We start from the raw sequence: 26,562 nt of genomic DNA, 5'->3' as shown, positions 1-26,562 counted from the left end.
GTTACAGAACGTGATGGTACAGCATTGTCTGTCCTCACTCAAGATCAAGCAGGTTCACATAAGCCTTGCGCTTATTTTTCAAGTACATTGGATTCAGTAGCCCAGGCACTCCCTGCGTGCTTAAAGTCAGTAGCAGCAACAGCATTAGCAATCAGACAAAGCGATTCAATTGTTCTAGGTCATCAGTTAACAGTACAAGTCCCACATTCTGTAGAGGTTCTGTTAAACAGAACCCAGACTCAACACTTGACTATAGCCCGACTGACAGGTTATGAATTGACATTATTCCAGCCACACATAGAAATCAGACGCTGCAGTATCTTGAACCCAGCAACACTGTTACCTACAGTTATGACAGATCCAGCTCCGCATGATTGTATAGAGATCATTAATGCAGTAACAAAGCCCCGACGAGATTTAACAGATGTTCCATTGACAAATCCAGATCTGACACTTTATGTAGATGGTTCATGCATGAGAACAAGTACAGGAGAATTAGTGGCCGCGTATGCCGTGACCACTGAAACTGAAGTTAAAGAAACACATCGTATTGATACACTGTCTGCTCAAGCAGCAGAGCTCATTGCTCTGACCCGAGCCTGTATTCTAGCCAAGAATAGAAATGTCAACATATACACAGATTCCCGTTATGCGTTCGGAGTCGTACACGACTTCGGCATGCTCTGGCAGGAACGAGGTTTCCTGACCTCTCATGGTGCCAAGATACAGCATGGTCCTCTCATTCAAGCACTGTTAGAAGCAATACATCTGCCTTCAGCCATATCCGTCATGAAGTGTAAAGCACATACTAAAGTCACAGATTCTGTTTCCCAGGGTAACGACCTGGCAGATCAGACAGCAAAACATACAGCACTAACATGTTGACAGATTACCTTGCCTCCTTGATGTCTGCACTCCAATCATGTCGTTCACAGGTTGCCGCAGCCTTCCCTGACAACACTGATGTAAAGCCACACGACGTCCGTCCTGGTGATACTGTGCTCGTCCGAAATTTCGACAGAAAAAGTCCGCTGGAGCCCCGCTGGAAGTCTCCGAAGACCGTACTGCTTACAACAAGGACGGCCGTGAAAATCGAGGGAAGAAAGGGGTGGGTACACACGAGTCACATAAAAAAATTCTCCGGACTGAAACCTGATCGAGACTCGTCCACCCCCACCAAAGACTGTGCCGAACAAAAGGACTTTTCAGAATCTGAACGAGAAAAAACTCCTCAAGAAAATTATCGCATGAAATTACGATCTAGCAAGTCAGACAGTTTAATTGTTTAAGTCCTCCCCTAGGTGAATCGGTTAAATAGTTTCTGACATGTATCCCCTAGATCGAGATAGAGAGAGAGAAGCAAAGAAACGTACATATTGTAAATCACTTCGTAGTCACTGCATAGTGACACTAATAATCATGTTTATTCTCAGTGTTTTAATTATCATTGCTAGCATCCTATTGCCTATCTATTACCCTATTTTCAAGCGTGAACAATCTGCTTACAATGTATCTGCTGAACACACTTTCAGTGAATTACCTCCTCACGAGCTTTCCTACAGACTTGCGCTGCGCAACAATACATTCATTAGTATGTTACATCATTCTCATCAAACTAACAATGCTACAAATTGCTGGATATGTGGCCGACTCCCTCCCTACCAGAATTACAAGGGAGCTCTGCCTCTCTTTCCGTACCCGTTCACTCACAATGGCTCCTGCGGAGCATGGTTTAAAATAATTAATTCTTTAGATCCTGATATTGCTGTTTTCGATGGGGGTTGGGTTTGGGGAAACCTGAACTTGGTCCTGTTAGACGTCTGTTACCCAGATAAGGAGGGACTCCCCACTAGAATAGGAACTGATCTAGAAAATGAAGTATATGGATTAGGTAATTATACAATTAGCCTTATGATTCTCACTGTCGAATCCGAAGCTGCACCAGTTCTACCCATTATGTCAGTACTGCCAGTCACTGGTGAATTATGTATCAAGAAGAAAGGTTCAGTACACTTAGGTCATAGTAAATGCACTACTGTGGTCGAATTCAGTGATCATGGAAAATCGTCCTTCAAAGCCATCAGTCACTCTTACTTTGTTTGTGGTCATACCGCATACATTCGTCTACCTCCAGATTGGGATGGTACCTGTTACATTGCATTCCTTCTGCCACCTGTTTTTCTAGCTCCTCCTGATTACCATAGAAATACCAATCTAGTAAAGAATAGACCCAGAAGAGACATCCCACTTGTCGACTACACAGAAACGGCATGGGAACAGTACACCGACTTTAATAAAGGATTCTTTTTCTTTTTAGGACCTGTCCAGAATAGTAAATTAATACGCAGATTAACTAGAACACTCGAAGCAGTAGTGAATGAAACTGCCTCCGCCTTAGGTAACCTAACAGAAGAGCAGTCCGCCATGCGGGTTGTTGTCCTTCAGAATCGTCTTGTAATTGACGTCATCTTGGCAGATAGAGGTGGAGCCTGTAAGGTCATCGGGTCAAGTTGCTGTGTTTTCATTCCACAAAACGCACCATCTGTATATCAAGCTATCACCCGTCTCCATAAAATTGCAAATCAGATACATCAGAATCCAGGCACCTGGACTTGGTCCGGTTGGTTCTGGACAACGTTAACAGCTTGGGGATGGAAGATCCTATCCTTCCTAGGCATTGGCCTAGTCCTAGTATTCAGTTGCTGCCTGTGCCTGCAGTGTGGGCCAGCGATTTGTGGACTGTGTGCCACCTCTTGTATTGAACACTCCAGTTTTCTCTCAAAACGTAAACGAAAGAAAGAAGAACAAATGATGTTGCAAGAACAGACTGATCGATTCATGAGGATCGATATTTCATGAAGGGTCCGTAGGGAACAAGGAGGGAATGAGGAAAATTAAAATTTTATGGTCAAGTTGTGTTCCCTAGCGCGTACCCCACCGACTCCATGTACCAGCTTAAAGTGCATGTAACTTCCCTCCTGTGCCAGCTATGAAGACGCAAATACATTTGCGTCCAACGTTAACTTGTCCTCTTTCAGATCCACCATGAATGGATTATATAGTCCGTTCCTAAGTATGCTATGCCACCGTCTTTTTGTAGTACACTTTACATGTTTTCCTGCTCCAGCAGAGTAGGCCCTGAATTTCTGAACCTCTTTTGTGGCTCCTGACTCTGGCAGCCTCTGCCCAGGCTACCTCTGTACCCGTGAACTCTGACTTACTTTCAGCGCGGCCCCTCGCGCTCAGCTCAAGCCTGCTTTCTGCCAAGACTGACTATAACCTTCGAGTTATCTGTTCCGCTCCTCGAGAATGCATTCCTGCCTACTAGATCCTGTAAACATCCTCCCCAGCTGCAGAGCCAAAGGGCCGACCTGTCTCAATGCAAGTAATTCATAGCCTCTGTTGCCATGCTTCCATGGAAGGCCCCGTGCCCCCACGCTTCACATGTAGACACTTAGGCGCTTATACACGCATCCACAGTTAGCACAGAATAGCTTCTGCCCTAGAGACCTTTCCGTCCAGATAGTATAGTTCCTAAACATCAGATATCAGATATGATAGAAGTACAAGCTGATCTGACATGCCAGACTTCTGTCTCTTTCCGTCAGTGTAAATGTCAAATCCCCTGCACCCCGTCAATCACACGTCATGCAGCTGCGCGCGCATCCAAGCTTCCGATTTCTGCTGACATTGCAACAATTCTGTTAGCACCACCCCTTGGTGCCACCCACTTGCGTCACCTATCAGTGACGTTTCAAGCACACACCTCTGGTTCACGCCTAGTTCACGCCTCTTAATTACGTATTAGTACGTATTAGTATCACGTGTATACTGTTATCTTGTCTTCTCTCAGCTGTTACGCCTCTTGCATTATTCTTTATGATATGAATTAAGTATATAAACTATGTACTGTCAATAAACGAGAGCGCTCTATCCCTTCTGACACCCCTGTGGTGGTCAGAACATGATATCCTGATCAGACCATTCCTTTATGAGGAATAAAACCCTTAGAAACTCTAACACCACGGACTCTGTCTTTTTTCATTCTGATTGAGTTATTATTGATTAAGTACTTACCTGCATAGAAATTAAGAGAGTAAATTAATTATTTACGTCACTACCACCCCACCACCCCACCTACTCTCATACCCGCAGCATTCCCGCACTCCAAGACAGACCACCACATCCACCTTTTCACAAGCACCTTTCTGGCAGTCATTTATTTATACGTGTCTGTGGGAGGAATGTGCTGCAGCACAGTAGGCATCTGACCAATGCTTTTACCCTTAGAATTGGTAGTTAAGCACCTTCTGTAGGGCCTCAGTTGAGGGATTCCTTGACTAGGTGTAGCATAGATGGTTGCACTAAATGTGTTCGAGAAACAAGCAATAATAAAAGCAAAGAATTCCATAAACACCAGTAAAACACTGTTTCAGTTGTTTTTTACGGCGCGAAAACGACTAACCACTGAAAAGCACTGCTTTTTTGAGGTATTGAAATCACTGGAAAACACTGAAAAAACACCACCAGAATTTACCAAAAATAGAAACTGAAAACAGGAAAGCCTAGTTATAAATTTGAATTACAGGGGTGTGTGGGCGATATGGTGATTTGCTCGCTATTCTCATAATACCACCCGCCAACTGTGCCAATTTGATGTTTACTTTTGTCTGATGTGCCGACCACGTTAAATTATCATTTAAGGTTATCCCCAGATACTCAATTGTGTGGACCCGTTCCAGGCGGACTGTACCCAGAAGGGGGTTTGGGCGGTTAAGGGGCATGGGGTTAAGAATCATAAATTTGGTTTTTTGGGGATTGATTTCAAGTATCCTTTCTGTACAGAACTCCAGAAAACCGTCCAAGACTCGTATGCCCATCGGGGATTTGGACAACAGCAGGGTGTCACCGCAAACATGATTGCGGGCACCCTGCTGCCAGTCAATTTTGGGGCGTCAGTGTTGGAAATCCTGGTGAGGTGCGCAATAACCCCGTTCACAAAGAGGCAGAACAGGGTCGGTGCAAGCACACAACCCTGTCTTACCCCTCTGCGAACGGGGAACCTATCGGTTAGATTGCCACCTCTACCGCACCTGACACGCGCAAAGTTGTTATGATGTAATCTCATCAGGATTGCCAAGATGTCTTTCGGGACATTCCTCTCCTCCATGACCTGCCACAATTTTGCTCTTGGCACCAAATCGAAGGCGGCACGTAAGTCCACGAAAACCGTGTACAAGGTGCCGCCCTCGATTAATGCTGTCCTCCAATATATTAGGTTCAGCCTAAAAATGTGGTCGAATGTGGACACCCCCCGCCTGAATCCTGCCTGGTAAGGGGTCAGGGTGTCTGTCTCCTCCAGCCAATTCTGTAACTGGTCTAGGATCAGCCTACCGAAAAGCTTTTGGGATACGTCGATGAGGCTAATCGGGCGATATTTGGCTGGGAGCAGAGGGGATCCCTTTTTGAAGATAGGAACCACCTCTGCGCCCAGCCAAGTATCCGGGACCGCCATCCCCTTGAGGACCGCGTTGTATGTTTTTACTCTGAGCATGTTCCAGGCCAATGGGTAGGAAACACTTGTACATTCAATGCTGGATATCCTTGCCTAAGGATCCTAAGTTAGCAACTTGCATTGCCATTTCACTAGACATTACTGCCACTAAAATTGTAATAAAACAGCCATGTATCCAGGCAAGCCTCACCAAGAGCATTAAATGCAGATCCTGCTTGGTGCAAATCATAATTACGAATATTTACATCAGTCCTGCAGCTGAAAACAAGAAACACTTAAGTAACAACCATGGAACTCAGAGCAAGCCGAAGGCTCATATGCAGCAGATAAACTGCTGCTTTTATTGGATTTTAACATGCAGCTATTACAAGGTGGCCTCTCTGATGAGACGTTGAAATCCAAGCTTCAGTCAACGGAATCCCTGAAAGCGTCTCTTTGAATCAAAAAAACACTGACTTAAGTATAAACGTATTAACTTTCCTGTCCTCCCTTGGAGTGCGATGGTTTAATGGGGGATTTCAGGTAGACAGACCTGCAACTATCACGAGAGTCCCCAAATATAGTGCAGAACATTGGACTACACCTTTGCAGACCGCTCCTTATTTAGATCCGATTCAGAAATGGGGGTGGTGATGAACAGAGTGTCTGAATTAAGCAGACCACTCTTACCCAGTCCAAAGATCAGGGCTTGATCCATCACCGTTATTTATCTCACTGCACCATCCCAGTTCAGAACCTGGCTATATGCAAATCAGTCTGTCCCTGGCCCAGTGCATCATGGGAACAGGGCAGACTAAACTACCAAGCCAATTCTTCACCAGAAAGGAGACAAGCTACCGGGGACCGGTTTCTGGTATTTCAGCCGTCTTCGGCCCGGCTTGCTTGAATCCTGATGGTGCAGTGAGAAAGGGACTCATGTCTGAGTATACCCTGCCACACCTATAGTGGCCAAAAACGATTCAGAAATGGGGGTGGTGATGAACAGAGTGTCTGAATTAAGCAGACCACTCTTACCCAGTCCAAAGATCAGGGCTTGATCCATCACCGTTATTTATCTCACTGCACCATCCCAGTTCAGAACCTGGCTATATGCAAATCAGTCTGTCTCTGGCCCAGTGCATCATGGGAACAGGGCAGACTAAACTACCAAGCCAATTCTTCACCAGAAGGGAGACAAGCTACCGGGGACCGGTTTCTGGCATTTCAGCCGTCTTCGGCCCGGCTTGCTTGAATCCTGATGGTGCAGTGAGAAAGGGACTCATGTCTGAGTATACCCTGCCACACCTATAGTGGCCAAAAACGATTCAGAAATGGGGGTGGTGATGAACAGAGTGTCTGAATTAAGCAGACCACTCTTACCCAGTCCAAAGATCAGGGCTTGATCCATCACCGTTATTTATCTCACTGCACCATCCCAGTTCAGAACCTGGCTATATGCAAATCAGTCTGTCCCTGGCCCAGTACATCATGGGAACAGGGCAGACTAAACTACCAAGCCAATTCTTCACCAGAAAGGAGACAAGCTACCGGGGAAGGGTATACTCAGATGTGAGTCCCTAGCTCATTGCACCATCAGGATTCAAGCAAGCCGGGCCGAAGACGGCTGAAATGCCAGAAACCGGTCCCCGGTAGCTTGTTTCCTTCCCAGTATAAGAATTGGCTTGGTAGTTTGGTCTGCCCTGTTCCCATGATGCCCTGGGCCAGGTTCAGACTAATTTGCATATAGCCAAGTTCTGAGCTGGGATGGTGCAGTGAGCTAAAAAACGGTGATGGATCAAGCCCTGATCTTTGGACTGGGTAAGAGTGGTCTGCTTAATTCAGACACTCTGTTCATCACCCCCCCTTTTCTGAATCATTTTTGTCCACCATAAGCGTGGAAGGGTATACTCAGATGTGAGTCCCTAGCTCATTGCACCATCAGGATTCAAGCAAGCCGGGCCGAAGACGGCTGAAATGCCAGAAACCGGTCCCCGGTAGCTTGTTTCCTTCCCAGTATAAGAATTGGCTTGGTAGTTTGGTCTGCCCTGTTCCGATGATGCACTGGGCCAGGTTCAGACTAATTTGCATATAGCCAAGTTCTGAGCTGGGATGGTGCAGTGAGCTAAAAAACGGTGATGGATCAAGCCCTGATCTTTGGACTGGGTAAGAGTGGTCTGCTTAATTCAGACACTCTGTTCATCACCACCCCCTTTTCTGAATCATTTTTGTCCACCATAAGCGTGGAAGGGTATACGCAGATGTGAGTCCCTAGCTCATTCCACCATCAGGATTCAAGCAAGCCGGGCCGAAGTCGGCTGAAATGCCAGAAACCGGTCCCCGGTAGCTTGTTTCCTTCCCAGTATAAGAATTGGCTTGGTAGTTTGGTCTGCCCTGTTCCCATGATGCACTGGGCCAGGTTCAGACTAATTTGCATATAGCCAAGTTCTGAGCTGGGATGGTGCAGTGAGCTAAAAAACGGTGATGGATCAAGCCCTGATCTTTGGACTGGGTAAGAGTGGTCTGCTTAATTCAGACACTCTGTTCATCACCACCCCCTTTTCTGAATCATCCTTATTTAGATCCATCAGGTACTATGGAATCCTAGAGTCGTTTGACAGTGGCCATTTCACTGAAGGCAATCCTGGCAATAGACTGCTGCCACAAGGACAGAACTACACACTCTGATGAATGTTCAGGCCTACAAGGATTACAAAGGCTAAAAGGGTGCATGGGAGACACTAGCAACCTAACGAGACGATCCAAAAGTGATGAAATGCCTGACAAGGACAGGGCAGTTCCAGGACGCCATCTTGCAGGTACTCAAGCAGCCAAATGAGGGTAACTCTCTGCCTTGATTTGTAGAACGGTAACCTCTCCTCTAATGCCCTACAAGGATAATGGCCAACAAAGCCACAGAAGAGCACACAAGACAGGAAGAACTTATGACTTTCCCCAGCATTGAAACAACTGGAAAGAGAACTATTACCCTAAGGTGCAAAGCCATGAGAACTGATGTCAATCTCAGTTCTTCTGAAGCATACAGATCCTGTAGGTAGCTATAAAAGAAATAGCTTTGGGAAGAGAACCACGAGCAAAGAGACAAATCATTTTCAGAATTTATACGAGGTATGCAAAAGAAATACCCTAGCAAATTATAGGCTTATATAAATTCTATGTTCCCAGAAAACTGCAAAATTGGGCAACAGCATATTAGCCAGCACATGATAATCACGTCTTTATTCTTTACAGTCAAAATCAAGGATCCAATCAGGCTCCTAATTACCACTGTAACAAAGCCAGTGCTGAACGTATATCGGGCCTGGTCACAAGACATTCAGTGGTCTCTGGGATCAAAAAAGTCTGATCTAACATCCAAATGGACTCCCTGTGAAATTATAATACAAACTCAATGCCGATTATTGTTCCCACTGGCAGCTTCCATATTCAATGCCTGTTAATTCTCTGGCCTGATTCCCCCAACCTGGCAAGGGTCCTTCCTCTGCTTAGTAAAGGCTCCCGCACACGTACAACAAACTACAGAATGATTGCCTTGCTGACACAGAGTCAAACGGTACACAAAATTACTACGGAATTTTCTTAAAATCTGGGCCAAAAAACGTCAATCAATCCCCTGGATTTAAGCAGAATTTAGAGGTAACTGCTGTAAGCTTGACAACAGTGGTGTAACATTAGCCCTGCGGTGCGGGGAGGAGGGGAAGCAGAGATCCACGGGGGCTCCCTCAGCACAGTACACTGACCGGTTCTGGGACCAGTACGTTTGGTGCTTGTGCACGCAGTCACGCACCGCGCACTGGCCAGCACTTCGCAGGGGCGACAGGTCCCACGTCTGAGAGCTCCTGACTGGGTGGGGGGGCCCTCCTCCATGTACTTTGCAGGGGGGCCTCCTCAAGTTTCATTATGCGACTGTTTGAAAACATAATGGCCCTCTCTATGCTAACCAAAAGGCATATGACCTCCACCAGCCTGACCTATTCGCATGCTGCACTGACTTTTGCACTGCCTTTGATACAATGGATCGGGACAAACTGTGGGCGACACTGAAAGGAAGGGCATTAGCAACATTGTGTCGAGGGCCATTCAGGCATTATCCGCGGATATGTGGGTTAGAGTTGAAAGGGTGCTGGGATCTCGCCACTAACCAGTACTACGAGGATTAAGACAGGGCTGTGTTCTTGCTCCACTACTTTTTAACGTCTATGTGGCAGACATGGACGTCAACCTGCACAACAACAGAGCTTGCCCTCCGAAACTAGGTGAGATGCCGTTAAAATATGGGGATGATACAGTAAACCTTGATCTAATGGGAACTGGCCTTCAACGTCTACTGAGCCAGCTTGAATCTTATAGTATCAATAACAACGTAACACTGAACTACGATAAATCTAATGCAATAGGTTAAGCAGGAAGGACAGATGGCACATAACCGATAAGATAATCAAATTAGCTGCCACCTGTACATACCTGGGAATATAGCTTATTACTAATCGTTCCTACCCTAGACAAGCAGAGGAAATTAAAGCAAAAGACACATGCCTTCCTGATATTAGCAAACAGCCTAAGCGGGCCTTTGGTGCAGAGCATGCACCCCATGCAAACGAAAGCATGCCAGCCCCAGCAAACATCACAACCCAACGACTATCACTTTGGCTGCTTTGAGGTGCCCCGCCAACCTATACCCTAACCCATATAAGTCTCAGTTACACCAGATTTTTTGCCCTCCCCCCCCCACCCCACCCCACCATCATTATCATAGAATGGTAATACATGCACGCTCCATCAATAGGCGAACCTCCTTATAACAATCAACAACATGTCACGAGCCGCCCCTGCCGGTTGCAGACCCGCGGCCCGCCCGGGGCACACAATAGCTGGGAGGTTGGGCTTGTCACTTAGTTTTCTGCACTATGCAACAGTAATAAATGTTGCTGAAGATTTTATATATTGTGATACTTATGCTGTATTTGCTTGTTTAGCAATTCAAATGATGATAAAAAAAATACAATAAACAGACTTAAACAAAAAACAGGGCCCTTATTAAAAGCATTAACATCTGTCTTAATGGGGTGTTTGGTGTTGAGTTTCTCGATAATTTGGTTTTGCAGAGTATCTTTTTTCATTCTGAGGTGTCCACAGCACTGTTATACTGGGGATGGCTGTCTACATTTCAGGTGAATTTGGTGTGGTGAGTTTCTCCATGGATCACCAGGGAATTTCTTTTCAGATGTACATTCACCTCCATCTCTACTGCTCATCCCATACACACTGCGGTGTTCTCATCTTTCTCTGATCTTTACTACAGGGCCACGCAGATCAAAACCTACTCGTGGGACAATGCACAGGTGATTCTGGTTGGAAACAAGTGCGATATGGATGATGAGAGAGTCATTTCGCCCGACAAAGGAAAGCACCTGGCTGATCAGTTAGGTAATAACCAGGCTATTTTATTCACTGTTGGTATTACACTCTCTTTTCTTTCTTCTGTCCCACATGGGATATTGTTAATTGCAGGTCCCAGTTGCTTCACCTTCTTCTTGAGAGAGGGATGAAAAGGGTGATTTACCTCTTCATGGAGTGGAAGGTGAAGAGACACCAAGTAAAGCACTTAGCAAGTTCTGCAAGATGGCATAGACAACGTGGAGGTACCTAAAGGGAGTAAAAAAGAAAACAGTTGCACAAAAAACCTTTACACAGTACACAAGCAAGAATAGGAAAATAATAACCAAGCTAAAGCATAACACAAGAATTCCACTTCGAGCACAAAAGAAAGAATTAGAAAAATCCTAACACAAGAAATCTAATCAGAATATGGATAGTAGAAACAAGGGAATGTGGTGAAGTGGGCAACAAATGCGACAAAGACAGTTCCTCAAATGTTGAGGTGCACGCAGGATCAGACTTTGTGACCTTATATGGAAAACCAGTGCTGATACCACTTCCAATGCCCCAGGAAACACAATACTATCATCTTGTATTTGCAAGACACATGGAATAACATTATACTCCTCTTAATGAGAGTTCTGCTGTTTTGTCCTACAACCACTAGATGTTCCAGACCTTATAAATGCACCAGTTGGAAAACTCTTTCCTTTTTTCCAAATGTTCAAAGAAGTATGGCCTCAAGAAGTACGACTATCACCTGCAGGTACATCTATCTCTTTTACTCAAAAAACGTGTTTCGAGGAGGCATGTGGGATCCATGGTTCCTGCTGCTGTAGGAACACTGAGCTGGGTCTGTAAAGATTTATGGTTCCAGTCCTCATTAAATAGGATCCACAAAGACTTGCGGTTCTCATTCAGTGAGGCATAAGAAGGATTGTTTTGCTCACCGAGCATTACAAATTGTCTAGTTGGACTACTCTCTTGCTGGTACTGGAGAGTTTACACAAACATATCTTTCTTCTGACCCGTTTTGGCAGTTGTTAATTGAGACCTGTTTGAATTGCAGCTCAGCACTGCCAATACTTCTTATCTAAAGTTAGTCATGTTTTCAGGTCTCGCCTAGGCGGAGCTTGCGCTGTCTCTTCGAGACATGCGGTATTCAGGATATGGGCTTAAAGCTCTGCCCACTTTCCGCCAATCTTTTTAATTGGCTCCTGTCCCTGTCCTTTGTAAATGGTGGCTTTTCATTGGTCAATAGGCTTTGTCTATTCTTGTAACCTTCCATGAGGACACCCCCTGTTACATGTGTTGTTACTCCCTAGGTTTTAATTACATCATCAGAGCACTATTTTTTAAAGGGCTTCAGGCAGAACACACTCTTGGTGCTAAGCAAGGCTGACAGTGGTTACTTTACTCACTAGCACATCTCACATTTATATGAGATCTTCTATACATTTCCCTTCATCAGCTCTACACAGAGTACAACCTAATCCAGAATTAATATAATAATCCTTTTGTTACATTTCAAATCTACTAATTGTATATATGGACACACCTATTTGAATTTGCTTGTGATACTGTCTTGTGTGCAATGCATTATGGGTAGGGTGGATTTACCATAACTTCTTCAGGGTGCAGTACCATATGTGACCTAAAGAGGTCCCATGTGACCTTTTTTGGCACCATATGCTACTGCACCCTGCAACATGGCTGGGTAAAAACAATGGTATTTATAATGCCAATAACTCCAACTTTGCAGGGTGCAGTACCATATATTATCATAAGAGGTCCCATGGGATCTCTTTTGGCCACATATAGGACTGCACCCTACAACATGGCTAGGTAAAAAACATTGGCATTTATAATGCCAATTACTCCAACTCCAACAAATGCAAGACCAATTGTATTTCCAGTACAACAGTTCTTGCATGTGTTAAAGTTAGAGCTGTTGGCATTGAAAATGACTATGTTTTTTACTTTTGCTTTTATATACCATTGACAGTAGAGCTATACAAATATAATAATGTCACTGCAAATAAAAAAAAAGTAAAAACCAAAAAACACTGTTATTTTCAACGCCAAAAGTTCTAACTTTAACAAATGCGAGACCTATTGCATTGCAAATGCTTGTTTCTTTTGTAAATTCACTCAGCAATATGTGTCACTTATTTTAAAACTGGAATTGCGTAGATGATTTTCCTGAATTTAGAGATGGATATGAGGTCTAGTGGGTTATTTATTTTATTTGTATTCAGTTTTATCTTGCACCACTAATACGGTACAGTTTTGAGGCAAGCTAAACAGCCATGAGGTGACCAGTTAGAAAAAAAGAAGCAAAAACTCCAAACATTTTTATATAGAACAAATAGAACACCATGAGTAGACATCCTGAGGAGTCGGTCTGCAGTGATGGTGCTCAGAGATGTAGGTGGACTATCATTCATTTAGGTGCCTTTTCCCCTTTAAAAGGGGAGCACATTTAGGCTCCCATGCGAGGTCTGTCCTGGGGTGTAAGTCTATGATTAAGGCTATAGGCAGCTGAAGTATCGGAGGAGCTAACGCAAACAAGGGGTATAAGAGACAGGTGTTGATGTGGATGGACTCCATGGTTGGATAGTAAGGATAATCAAGGAGCAGAGAAGAGAACACTTGAGTATGGTAAGGAGAAAAGGAGTATTGTGCAAATTGCATGGGTAGTGTGTGGTGTCGTAAACCATGGTTTAAGTCCTCATGTTAGACAGCTCTTGGCATCACACTAACTATCTATACTTAGAAATAACTGGTAATAGTTGAAGGAGGCCACCTACAGGTCAGGCATATATTCCGCCGTACATAAGCCATTTGGGTACACATTAGCCTTATATTTCCTCTAATTTGCCTCTCAGTTCGGCAGGTTGTTTCCCACATAATATAGTTATCGCCATATCAACTCAAAGTGTTTCTCTAGCTGCATGCATCTCCAGGAATATCGCCCACAAATCCAGGCAATATCGGAGCCCAAGAGAACCTTCTTTGAGCCTCGTGGGCTTCTCTGCACCAGAGGATTCAGTCTTGGCTGGGTCCAGCTTGCTTGTAGTCATACTCTTCTTATGATATGTATCTTTTATGTCCACTTATCTACAGTTGAGAAGATTCATTTCCTGAGGTTGCTGTCTCACTAGGTATCCTGGACTACCCTTCACGGGTCTTCCCCTCATGTCCCTCCGTCACATGCAGTAGATTGCCCACCTCCAGTTCGAGTTTCTTCTGTATACACCCCAGGTGTGAACAACTATTTTCTCACCCATCCCAGGTTGGCTTATCATTGCCACATTATCTAAATGATGCCTCAAAAGCTATATTAATAATGTGCGGCAACAACAAAAAGGGGATGGATGGAAGGCTTGAATTAATCTCAGCCACTGGCTATCGCTTGGGTTGCATTCCAATCCATCATTTTTCACCCACATTGCCACCTCAGTTTGCCCTCAGCCATATACCAATCAGTCTTGACCCTGCCCTAATGGGAACAGTCCAGCCCGAACTGCCAAGCCAGGTCTTCTCTGAAGCAGAATGCAAGCAACCTAGGACTGGTTTTGCCCTGATTATGGGCTCGTCAGCCAGGTATAGCTTGATTCCAGTGGCACGGTGAGCGCAGGACCGACGTCTGGGCATACCAGTCACACTTAGCGAGTCGACTGCAACAACGAGGTGATGAATGCAACGCTTGAAATAATCTCAGCCACTGGCAATCACTTGGGCCGCATTCCAATCCATCATTTTTTACCCACCATGCCTCCTCAGATTGGACCCAGACATATGCAAATGAGTCTTACAAGGGCAAAACCGGTTCTAGGCTGTTTGTGTTTTGGTTCAGGGAGGACCTGGCCTGGCCGTTCAGGCTGGACTGTTCCCATGAGGACCAGGGTCAAGACTGATATGCATATAGCTGGGTCCAAACTGATGTGGAATGCTGGGCAAAAAATGATGTGTTGGGATGTGGCCCAAGCGATTGCAAGGGGCTTAGATTAATATAAGTATTCCATTCATCACCTTGTTATTTTTATATAAATTATGTTCATACAGCATTCGCTGTACACCTCAGGGGGCTGTTTCTCCCTCCTTTCTTTCTGTGCACTTTAGATAAACGCTGTGAGGTATTTCCAGCAATCCTGTCCAGCATTGTTGTGATAGAATCTGCTCTACTAGGAGCTATATTATATATGGGGTGCACTGTTGATGTTTGCCCCATGATGCACGTTTAAATGGGTTCGCCTGGGCTAAAACATGAAGAGTGCACCTGAGTAGAATGAATTCAATGCCTCCAGGGCAGCCACGAACTGGGGGCACACACGGGACAGCACATTGAAGGAAATACAGAGCAGCTGCTTCAATCAGCCATTCCATGTTTCACTTTGCAGGTGACTCCCTCCTGCACTTTAGTGAGGGGACAAAGATTCCTCGGTAGGCGAGTGCAGAGAGTGACTGCACCTGCCTGTAGGGCAAAGTCTGGGAGGTCCATGGGACCCCCTTTGTCCCCTCCACAGGGTTGTCCTCAGGGGATGCACTGACTGTGCGCCACATTTTTTAGCACAAAATCATGACCACAGCACGGAGGCACTTCTAGTGACTAGAAAACCTGGCATCAGATGGCTACATGTGATGGATTTCCAGGAGAGAGTCCGGTACCTGGAGTACCAGCTTGACAGCTGGGCCAGATGAAGTAAGGCTGTCAGACTCACAGAAGGACCCAAAGTAAACCTTTCTCTTGACTGCTTGTCCAAGGCAGTGGCACCAAATGGCCTCTCAACATTCTTCACAGAGGACCTTCTGCACAGGGCATTGGTGCGCCTCCATGTGGGATCGTTCCCTGCACCATCAGAGCCTGACTGTTGAGTCGTAGGGACTGTATTCTTATCCCTCAAAGGGCGTACCGGAGAGGACCACTCTGGCTTGAGAATGCCCCAGTGATATTTACTGACTACTGTTCAAGCCTAGCAGCAGTCATTCATCGAAGTGAAAAGAAAGCTGCATGACCTGCTGTTAAAATATATATTTTGCTGTTGCCGGCCAAGGTGACGGTGCTTGTACATGGTGTGACCATTTCCACTGAGGCATCTGTGGCATGTGACTGGCTGGACTCATGGGCATCAATCAGTGGGGCATTGAGCCACTCTCTGTTGGAGAGAGGACCGCATAGGGCCAGCAGCAGACAGCAACCTGGAAGGGCACGGAGGCCTCCAAAGAAGCAAAAGGTTAATGAACACACTGAACCCAAATTCAAGGTGGATGCATGCAATTCTCAGTGAATCAGACTACATTTTGAAAAATATCAGGTAGAACTCTGATAGCTCTATTGTTGTTGAAAGTCCTAGCCCATATATTGTTACACTTACGACAGCTAAGGAGATTGTTTTATCATTATTGATTGGCTGGATGTTGTATTGCGTCATCCCGGAAGCGGAGGTGGAAACATGAATTAGTAAAGTTGTAGGAGGACATGGAGCACTCATCCCTAGGGTTTCTTCCGTCCTTTAAACCATGGTGTGTGTATGTCAGAGCCATGGTGGTTTAAGCGTGACTGTCGGATATCCTCTCTCGAGCGACCACTGTGCCCTCGGCCTGGTTGCCCCCACGGTCCCCGCCTGCTGCCTGCCTCGTACCTGCCTGCCTGCTGACGCCAATCCAGTCCGGAGCCCCAGCCGCCGCAGGGCCGCCCGCCTGGTTTTTCGCGCCGGTTTTGACGCGACCCCGCCCCTACGCCTGCCGATTGGACCACGCGCTCCCCGCCTCCCTGCTGACCCGCCCTCCCGGCTCCCTTCTTATGATGCCCCCTCAGCGACCGCGCAGCGGACGCGCGCAGCGGGAGTGCCGACTGTAAGACCGTCTGCGCCCGTCCGTGCCTGGACCGCGCCCAGTGCCAGGACCCCTGGCCCCCGCAGATCCCAGCCCACCCGCCGGACGTACGACGCCGCCACCCTCAACGCACTCAACGACGAACGAGTCCCGGGATGCTACCGTGCCACCCCGAGACGCTCCCACGGACCCTTCTGCTGCACCGCCTGCAAGTTCACCTGCATCCGGACCTGCCTCGCACCTGCACCCGCCAAGCTGACCAACAGCAGCAACCACCTCAAGTGCATCCTGCTCAACACCCGCTCCGTCCACAGACACGCCATCGAACTCTGGAACCTCCTCAACACCACAGCTCCTGACGTCGCCTTCCTCACGGAAACTTGGATGAACGCCTCTTCAGCGCCCGACATCGCCATCGCCATCCCAGAGGGCTACAAGATCACCCGGAGGGACCGCACCGCCAACCAGATAGGAGGAGGCATCGCCATCATCCACAGGGACACCATCCGCATCACGACCAGCACAGACGACATCCTGACCACCGCCGAACACCTACACTTCCAGATCCACACCGACCCGAAGACCACCCTCAGAGGCACCCTGATCTACCGACCCCCGGGACCACGCACACGATTCAGCGAGGACATAGCCGACTTCGTCAGCCCGCATGCCCTCCCCTCCGCTGACTACATCCTCCTGGGGGACATCAACTTCCACCTGGAGAACAACAACGACCGCAACACCACCACCCTGCTCGACAACCTCGCCAACCTCGGACTCAAGCAGCTGGTGACCACCCCCACCCACCTCGCCGGACACACACTCGACGCCGTATTCTCATCCAGCCAAGACATCGCCTTCAGCCACGCCACTGGACTCCACTGGACGGACCACAGCTGCGTCCACATCACCTTCAGAAGAAAGACGATCCACCACCACCAGCAACAGGTTGCCCGCAGAAGCTGGAGCAAGATCACAGCCGACCAGCTCGCCGCTTCCCTGAGCCAGCACCCTCCCGCCAGCTCAGCGAACCCCAGCCAGGCCGCCGACAACCTCACGAAGTGGATCAGCAACTGCGCGGACGAACTCGCCCCACTGAGGACCCCGCCCAGCAGACCCGGCAGCAAGAAGGCCCCATGGTTCACCGACGAACTCAAGAGCTCCAAGAAGAACTGCCGAGCCCTCGAGAAAGCCTGGAGAAGGGAGCCAACACCGGACAACACAACCACCCTCAAGCTTGCCACCCGGAAGCACCACCAACTGATCCGCGCCACCAAGAAAACTGCATTCAAGGACCGGCTGGACAACAACGCACACAACAGCAAGGAACTCTTCAACATCGTGAAAGAGCTCTCCAACCCCAACGCCGGAAACAACGACATCACCCCATCGCAAGAACTCTGCAACTCCCTCGCCTCCTACTTCCACAACAAGATCGCGGACATACACAACAGCTTCAACACCCAACCGACGAACGCCACGTCCGACACGACCGAACCAACGCCCCCCACCACCACCCTCCGCACCTGGACCCCAATCAGCACCGAAGACACCATCCGCATGATGAACTCCATCCACTCCGGATCCCCGACCGACCCCTGCCCTCACCACGTCTTCAACAAGGCCGACGCTGTCATCGCACCCCACCTGCGGGACATCATCAACACCTCCTTCACCACCGCCACATTCCCTGAGAGCTGGAAGCACGCCGAACTCAGCGCTCTACTCAAGAAACCAACAGCGGACCCCACCGAACTCAAGAATTACCGCCCCATCTCGCTGCTCCCGTTTCCGGCCAAAGTCATCGAGAAGACCGTCAACAAGCAACTGGCCGCCTTCCTCGAGACGAACGGATCCCTCGACCCCTCACAGTCTGGCTTCCGAGCCAACCACAGCACCGAGACCGCCCTCATCGCTGCCACCGATGACATCCGAACCCTGATGGACAACGGAGAAACAGCGGCCCTCATCCTCCTAGACCTCTCCGCGGCCTTCGACACCGTCTGCCACCGCACCCTAGTGCAGCGCCTCTACAACGTCGGAATCCAGGAGAAGGCACTGGAATGGATCATCTCCTTCCTCGACGGAAGGACCCAGAGAGTCCGCCTACCACCGTACAAATCAAAGGCCACCGAAGTCATCTGCGGCGTACCCCAAGGATCCTCGCTGAGCCCAACCCTCTTCAACGTCTACATGAGCCCCCTCGCGGCCATCGCACGCCAACACAACCTGAACATCATCTCCTACGCCGACGATACCCAGCTGATCCTCTCCCTGACCAACGACCCCGCCGCCGCCAGAGCCAACCTTCACGAAGGAATGAAAGAGGTAGCCGAGTGGATGTCGACCAGCCGCCTGAAGCTGAACTCGGACAAGACGGAAGTCCTCATCCTGGGATCCTCGCCCTCCGCTTGGGACGACTCCTGGTGGCCCCCCGCCCTGGGAACCGCACCCAAACCGACAGACCACGCACGCAACCTGGGCTTCATCCTGGACTCCTCCCTCTCCATGACCAGGCAAATCAACGCCGTCTCCTCGTCGTGCTTCAACATCCTGCGCATGCTACGGAAGATCTTCCGGTGGATCCCCACCGAGACCAGGAAGACTGTCACCCAGGCACTCGTCACCAGCCGACTGGACTACGGCAACGCCCTCTACGCCGGAACCACCGCCAAGCTCCAGAAGAGACTCCAACGGATCCAGAATGCCTCAGCCAGACTCATCCTCGACGTCCCACGACACAGCCACATCTCCGGAAACCTAAGAGACCTGCACTGGCTCCCGGTCAACAAGAGAATCACCTTCCGTCTCCTCACCCACGCACACAAAGCCCTTCACGATCAAGGCCCGAGCTACCTCAACAACCGCATCAACTTCTACGCTCCCAAACGACACCTCCGGTCAGCCAGTCACGCCCTCGCCGCCGTCCCCCGCATCCGAAGAGCGACAACAGGAGGAAGGTCCTTCTCCTACCTGGCCACCAAGACCTGGAACTCCCTCCCGACCGACCTGCGCCTGACCCAAGACCACCTCGCCTTCAGGAAGAAGCTCAAGACCTGGCTGTTCGGGTAGTAGCAGCACCCCTCCCCCCCCCTAGCGCCTTGAGACCCTCCGGCTAAGTAGAGCGCTCTATAAATGTCTATGATTGATTGATTGATTGATTCCGTATTCCTGCTATCGGTCTTGTATTTATCGAAGGTCCCTAAGCTCTTAACTCTTTGAATACCGCTGTGGCTTTCTCCACGGTGACTGCAGAGGGCAGTCCCCTGTAGTTGTCACTTGAACACTCTGATGGGCTGAAGGAAATGGAGCATGTTCTGTATTCTGTTCGTAGGACCTTCCTGCCTTTATCTTGTTCTTGTGTTTGATGTTAATGTTTTAATAATAATGTTTTAACACCAAATAGTCTTGTGGGAAAGTAAATGGATCACCTTCCATTCACAGTTCATTAATTCCTCAAAGCCCCATTTACACACACATCTGTTGCCATCTCTGTGGTGGTTGGCTCTCGTCCCTTCTTTTTAGGTATGGGGGAGTTTATGTAAAATAAGCATATGACCCCAGCCAGTAGTGTGTATGTATTCCCTAGAGGTGCAAAGAGATCATCAGCACTAGCCACCTTGGGCAACAGTGAGAAGATCTTTCAGTGCCCTGGGATTATCATCAGAGGTATGCTCCTATAAACTGGAGTAGTAAAAGGGGGAACAGGCGAATATCTGTTATTCGTAAATCGGGCACTAGGAATAACATCCTCTAATTGTTAGTCTGTAGGGTTTCGTGTAGGCTGATGCCTTCCCATTACTGTCTTGGTTCTTTTTCATGTTGGGCAAGGGTCAGGTGGTCTAAGAAAATTAAAAATGTGTATAAGGAGTTCTTCAATGTTTTAATTGATGTATCACCTACTACATGGCTAAAGAGACTATGTCATACTGAGACATGGTTATAATGACAGGCCAGCATGTTTCACCACCAAGATTTTTTTGCCAAGTCCATCAGGACCTGAGGGTCAATGGTCGCTTTTGTCTCCATTTGGTATCTTCCTTCTTTAACCTGTGGGAAGAACAGTGAGTAAGAAAATTAGGACCTTTTCTGTAAGTGTACTCTGGCCTTATATTGAAAAACATGGCAAAAGCAGATCCTGCCGAGGGTTGTACATTCATGTTGGAGTCAGTTCCAGACTTTCGCATGACAGATTAGCGTGGATTAAACCTAAAATTATAAGAAATTGTGATTTACACATTCACCCTGGATAGATATTACAGGACGCTCCTGTGTGTTGTTAGTTAATGTATTGACACATAGTGTGTCTTGCTCTTATTTCATGTTGTGTCATCTGGTCAATGTACGCTGGAGACTTTTGATTACCCGTACATTTGTAGTGAAAACTGGTGTGCCCCCTGAATATCGAATCAATAATATCAATGGGACAAAGTATTGAAAATAAAATATTGACAGGTAAGTCTAGATTCTCTATAACTGACTCCACATGTATGTAGCTACGTGGTACATATATCTTCAAGGTATGTAGATATAGAGTTAGGAATAGTAAATCTATACTTCCCTATATCCATTTACCTTTTGATATTCTGTCCTCAATATTAGCATGCCACGATATTGTTGGTGTCGATATACAGTAGTGAAAACCTAATATTTCAGGCTCCCCAATAATTTTATGAGGCACAGGGTCAAGGCTGATTTGCATATAGCCAGTGTCTGACCTAGGGTGGTGTGGAGTGCAAAAAAACGATGGATTTAGGCCCAGATCTTTGTACTGGGGTGAATGTAAGACATTGTTCTGCATTCTGTCCATCAACTGTGTTTTTTGCAATGTTCACCCCGAGAGGGCTGGGTATGCTCAGACGTGAGTCCCAGGCTCTCCACATCACTGGAGTCAAGCTATCCAGGCTGAAGAAGGCTGATAGCAAGAAACCGGTCCTTGGATGGTTGATTCCGGTCTAGGAAAGACATGGCTTGGTAGTTCGGGCTGGACTGTTCCCATGAGGCACAGGGTCAAGGCTGATTTGCATATAGCCAGTGTCTGACCTAGGGTGGTGTAGAGTGCAAAGAAACGATGGATTTAGGCCCAGATCTTTGTACTGGGGTGAATGTAAGACATTGTTCTGCATTCTGTCCATCAACTGTGTTTTTTGCAATCCCCAATAATTATACCCTGTCTGGGTATCGCTGACATCCACGACAGCTTCAACACCACAACCGCCCGACTACGCCAGACTCCTCCTCCCCTGTGAATACCACCAGCACCATACGCCTGACCTCCTGGTCCAACGTCAAAGACAACGAGACACGCAAGGTCATGAACTCCATCCACTCAGGATCTCCGTCAGACCCATGCCCACACCACGTATTCAACAAAGCAGACTCAGCCACCGCACGCCAACTACGGAAGGTCATCAACATCTCCTTCGAAACAGCAACATTCCCGGAAAGCTGGAAGCATGCCAAAATCAACGCCCTAATCAAGAAGCCCAAGGCAGACCCCAAGGACCTCAAGAACTTCCGGCCCATCTCCCTGCTCCCGTTCACGGCAAAGGTCATCGAGAAAATCGTCAACAGGCAATCGACCCGCCACCTGGAAGACAACCAAATCCTGGACCCGTCCCAATCCGGATTCAGACGAAACCACAGCACCGAGACAGCCCTCATCGCGGTCACAGGCGACATCAGGCGCCAACTAGACAACGGTGAAACATCGGCCCTCATTCTCTTGGACTTGTCGGCCGCCTTCGACAAGGTCTGCCATCGCACACTAAAAACACGCCTCCTAGAAGCCGGAATCCAAGAGAAGGCCCTTGACTGGACCACGTCCTTCCTCTCCGGCAGAACCCAGAGCGTCCGCCTCCCACCCTTCCGATCCGAAGCCACCGACATCATCTGTGGCGTCCCCCAGGGCTCATCCCTAAGCCTGACGCTGTTCAACAGCTACATGGCCCCCCTCGCACAAGTGGCCTGCCAGCACGACCTCAACATCATCTCCTACGCCGACGACACCCAGCTCATCCTCTCCCTCACCAAGGACCCACACACCTCCAAAACCAACCTCCACGAGGGAATGAAAGCCATCGTCAACTGGATGAGGAGCAATTGTCTGAAGCTGAACTCGGACAAGACGGAGGTACTCATCCTCGGACCCACCCGCTCAGCCTGGGACGACTCCTGGTGGCCGACCACACTGGGACCAGCACCAACACTCACCGACCATGCACGCAACCAAGGAATCATCCTTGACTCCTCCCTCTCCATGGCCAAGCAGGTCAACGCCGTCTCCTCCTCCTGCTACAACACTCTCTGCATGCTCCGCAGGATCTATAAGTGGATCACGACCGAAACAAGAAGAACGGTGACACAGGCCCTCGTCAGAAGCAGACTGGACTACGGCAACGCACTCTACGCAAGAATCCCAGCCAAACATCTAAGACGACTACAACACATCCAAAACACCTCCGCCCGACTGATCGTCAACCCCGCCGCAGCCACATCACCCCCCACCTAAGAGACCTACACTGGCTCCACGTCGACAAGAGGATCACCTTCAAGCTCCTCACCCACGCACACAAAGCCCTCCACAACGCCGGATCATCCTACCTTAACAGCAGACTCCGCTTCTACACCCCCACCCGCCAGCTCCGCTCCACCAGCCTCGCCCTTGCCGCTGTCCCCCGCATCCAACGAACGACCTCTGGCGGTAGATCCTTCTCCTACCTCGCCGCCAAGACCTGGAACACCCTCCCATATCCAAATACGGCAGACCCAAGACCTACTCGCCTTCAGAAGACTCCTCAAGTGGCTCTTCGACCAGTAGCAGCACCCCTCCCCTCAGCGCCTTGAGACCCTCACGGGTAAGTAGCGCACTCTACAAGTACATTGATTGATTGATTGATTGATTGATTGATTGATTGATAGATAAATATAATGAGGATGGCTTTGGAAAATATGACAGGTGTGTTACATTATGTATAGCTTCAGTATACTGTGTCTGCATAGTAAAAATTGTATTCCTGGGCCGGTCACTCAGTTAGTGAATCGGTTGCAAATATGCATCTGTGACGGTGCCGGATCGTCAGGGTACATAAGCTTGTGAGCGCACAAAGCCTATCTTAATTTTCAATGCATGGCTCTCCTACCTGAGGACCTTCTGTATGGATAGGGACTGAATATCTCTAAATGGTGGTGTTTTGTATGAACAGGACAAGCCGTCTTTTGAATAACTGAATGAATGAGTGAAAAGATAAGCACACAGCTATTCAAGAGAGTGTCCTAAAACTGCAGCTTTACCAACAACGTTGTAAGCCAACCTATGAGCTAAGAGAGAAGAGGTGGGTTTTAAGATATTTCCTAAATAGAGATTCTTATAAAATGACACGGAATGATAGCGGAAGCTGATTCCATGCTTGGCTGGCGAGTACCAAGAAAGAAATCCCGCCAGACCCCGCCCGATGGAATCTGGGCACCTCTACAAGCAGCGTTTGACACCTCTATAAGCAACGTTGGGCACCTCTACAAGCAGCGTTGCAGCTGAGGAGAGGGTTGTAGAAGAATTATTGTATATAGTCCAGGAAATCAAATACATAGGACTGCGCTTAGAAAGGGCTTGATGGTTGAAATCCAGCGACTTGAACAACATTATTTTGTTAATGGGAAGCCAATGTAGATCCCTAAGGTGACCAGAAACTGATTCCCTCTTGAATATGTTCAAGATGAGGAGGGCTGCTGCAATTTGCACCACCTAGAGTCCTTTAATCCTGCACTCTGGCAGGCCTAGATATAGGCAATTCGAATAATCTAGCCTGGGTGTTATTAATGCATAGACTACCGTTCAGTGTGCCTCTAGAGATAAGATGTCAAGAACTTTCCTAATTGACTGGAGCTAGCCAAAACAGGTGCTCATCGCTGACAAAATTTGAGAGTGCCAAGATATCTTTCCATCTATCACAACTCCTAAATTGTTAGCAACCGGATTAGGAGTGGGGGGAATTCCCTGGCCAACTATTATTTGTCCAATGATCTCTGACATTCCCAAATAGCAAGATACCCATTTTACCTCTTACTGGGCGAAGAATGAGGTGCAACCCAGATCTCTTGCTCTCTTCCTTTTTGGAAGGATTCAAACCAGCACAAATCTGAACTACCAATTCCCAGCTCAGCCATACAATGAAATAGGACAGACTGAGGCACGGTTTTAAAGGTCGTAGTGTAGACAGATCAGGCAAAATCAAGGTGATACTTTTACCTTCATTCAATACAAATTGTTTCCATCACCTCAAGAAGGGGCGCTTCCGTGCTGTGCTGTGGGTGAAAGCCCGAATGAGTATGGTAAAGGAGATTGTTCTCCTCCAAGTAGCTGAATATTGACAACCTTTTCCAGCATTTTAGCAGCAGCATGCAACATAGAGATAACGCTATAAGTGGACAGAACTGAAGGACCAGCAGATATGTTTTTAAGAAGAGAGATACTTTTGATCCTCTTCCAGCAAGCTGGAACCTCAGCGAATTCTAATTAGTAGTTACACGCATGTCAAGAGTTATGAGTGTTTCACAGTGAGTGCAATGTCAACAGTGACTTGAGTGCAGAATAAAAGCATATTGGCAGGGGTGAATGAGCTCTTCTGTGGTCCCTGAATGGCTGATTCTAAAAGCACCTGTCATGACTTGATTTCTGGTGGGCGTTTCTGTTAGTTATTGTTTTGTGGATGTATTGAGTGAGAGAGAGAATTATCTTCGTTCAAAGTAGACAGCCTTAGGTAGAGGGGAGGCGAAGGCATGCTCAAGATGTTTGCACTGCAGACAAGGTGAGAGCAATGATTTGGTGATATTGAGGCTGTCGAATCAGTGCTAACCTAGGTATGCAAGCATGCAATGAGGGAGTATTCATTTCCATGTGCGTTCAAAAGTGGAGGTGCAGAAAGAGCTCCCTCGGAAGCAGACATCTTAGAGGCCCTGTGGTCATCAAAGCAGTGGGAAGGATGCCAAGAGATACCACCAGGACAACTGAGTGTACAGTTAATCTTTCCCCAGCTATCGTGACCAGGAGAAACGGAGTCAGTGTTTTCTGAGAGGTGAGTAGGCTAAGGGTTCCATCAGGAGAATGATGCAACCTGGGAGATATGATACTAATTAGTTGGGGGGAGGGTGGGTTCACCATTGAAGACTGAATCCTGAGGGAAATAAGGGGGCAGGTGAGGTTATCCGAGAACAGGTTTAAGGAAATGCCTCTTTTATTGTCACTCCCAAAGTTCTGGATAGATGATGCTGGTTTTTCTACTCTGGGAGCGCACTCGGACCTGCTAATCAGACCTCAGTGCCTGTGCCCTGACCCTTAAACATGTATGTTTGTTTGGCCTACAACCTAACTTACTTCTAAGTCTTTAGAAAATGGTAGCAGGAGTACCCAGGGCTTGAAAGTTAGAGTGTCACCCTTAAAGACTGCAGCACTTGTGCCACCCTGAGGGCCTCATGGTAAAACATGTCTCCGAGTCTGTCACTGTGGACGGTAAGGGCAGTTTGAAACTGGTAACTCGACATTGCCATTTAAAGAAATGGCAAAGCCCAAACTCCCTTTTTAGTGTGTGGGAGTCACCTCTACAGCAGGCAATCTTGCGGCAAGAGTGATTGGTAGCCCCCAGAGTTCTGAATGGATTCCCAACGTTGGTACTTCAAGGCATCAAATGGCTCATTACATTAACCCTGACTTGCAGCCTAAGTGTAAATTAATGTTACTACTTGCAACTTTTAGAAAGTTGGTCATCTTTTGACCAAGTTTCCTAATGGCCATATACTGAGCCTGGTCATCAGACAGCCTTCTGGCCACCTGTGAA

At 47.8% G+C, this 26,562-nt stretch overlaps 1 protein-coding gene across 1 annotated transcript in view; it reads left to right on the top strand.

Annotated features, from left to right (window-relative positions):
- The window catches only part of RAB3B (RAB3B, member RAS oncogene family), an 821,272-nt gene that overhangs the window by 690,243 nt on the left and 104,467 nt on the right, over positions 1–26,562 (top strand). Inside the window, exon 4 of the mRNA XM_086936190.1 lies at positions 10,815–10,939. Coding sequence (XP_086792316.1) covers positions 10,815–10,939 — 125 coding nt within the window. The remainder of the gene's footprint in view (positions 1–10,814; positions 10,940–26,562) is intronic.

The sequence above is a fragment of the Lissotriton vulgaris genome, chromosome 1_1 (assembly GCF_964263255.1).
Source record: "Lissotriton vulgaris chromosome 1_1, aLisVul1.2, whole genome shotgun sequence".
Taxonomy (NCBI): domain Eukaryota; kingdom Metazoa; phylum Chordata; class Amphibia; order Caudata; family Salamandridae; genus Lissotriton; species Lissotriton vulgaris.
Note: the sequence above shows the minus strand (reverse complement) of the source record. Positions and strands in the feature narration are given on the sequence as shown.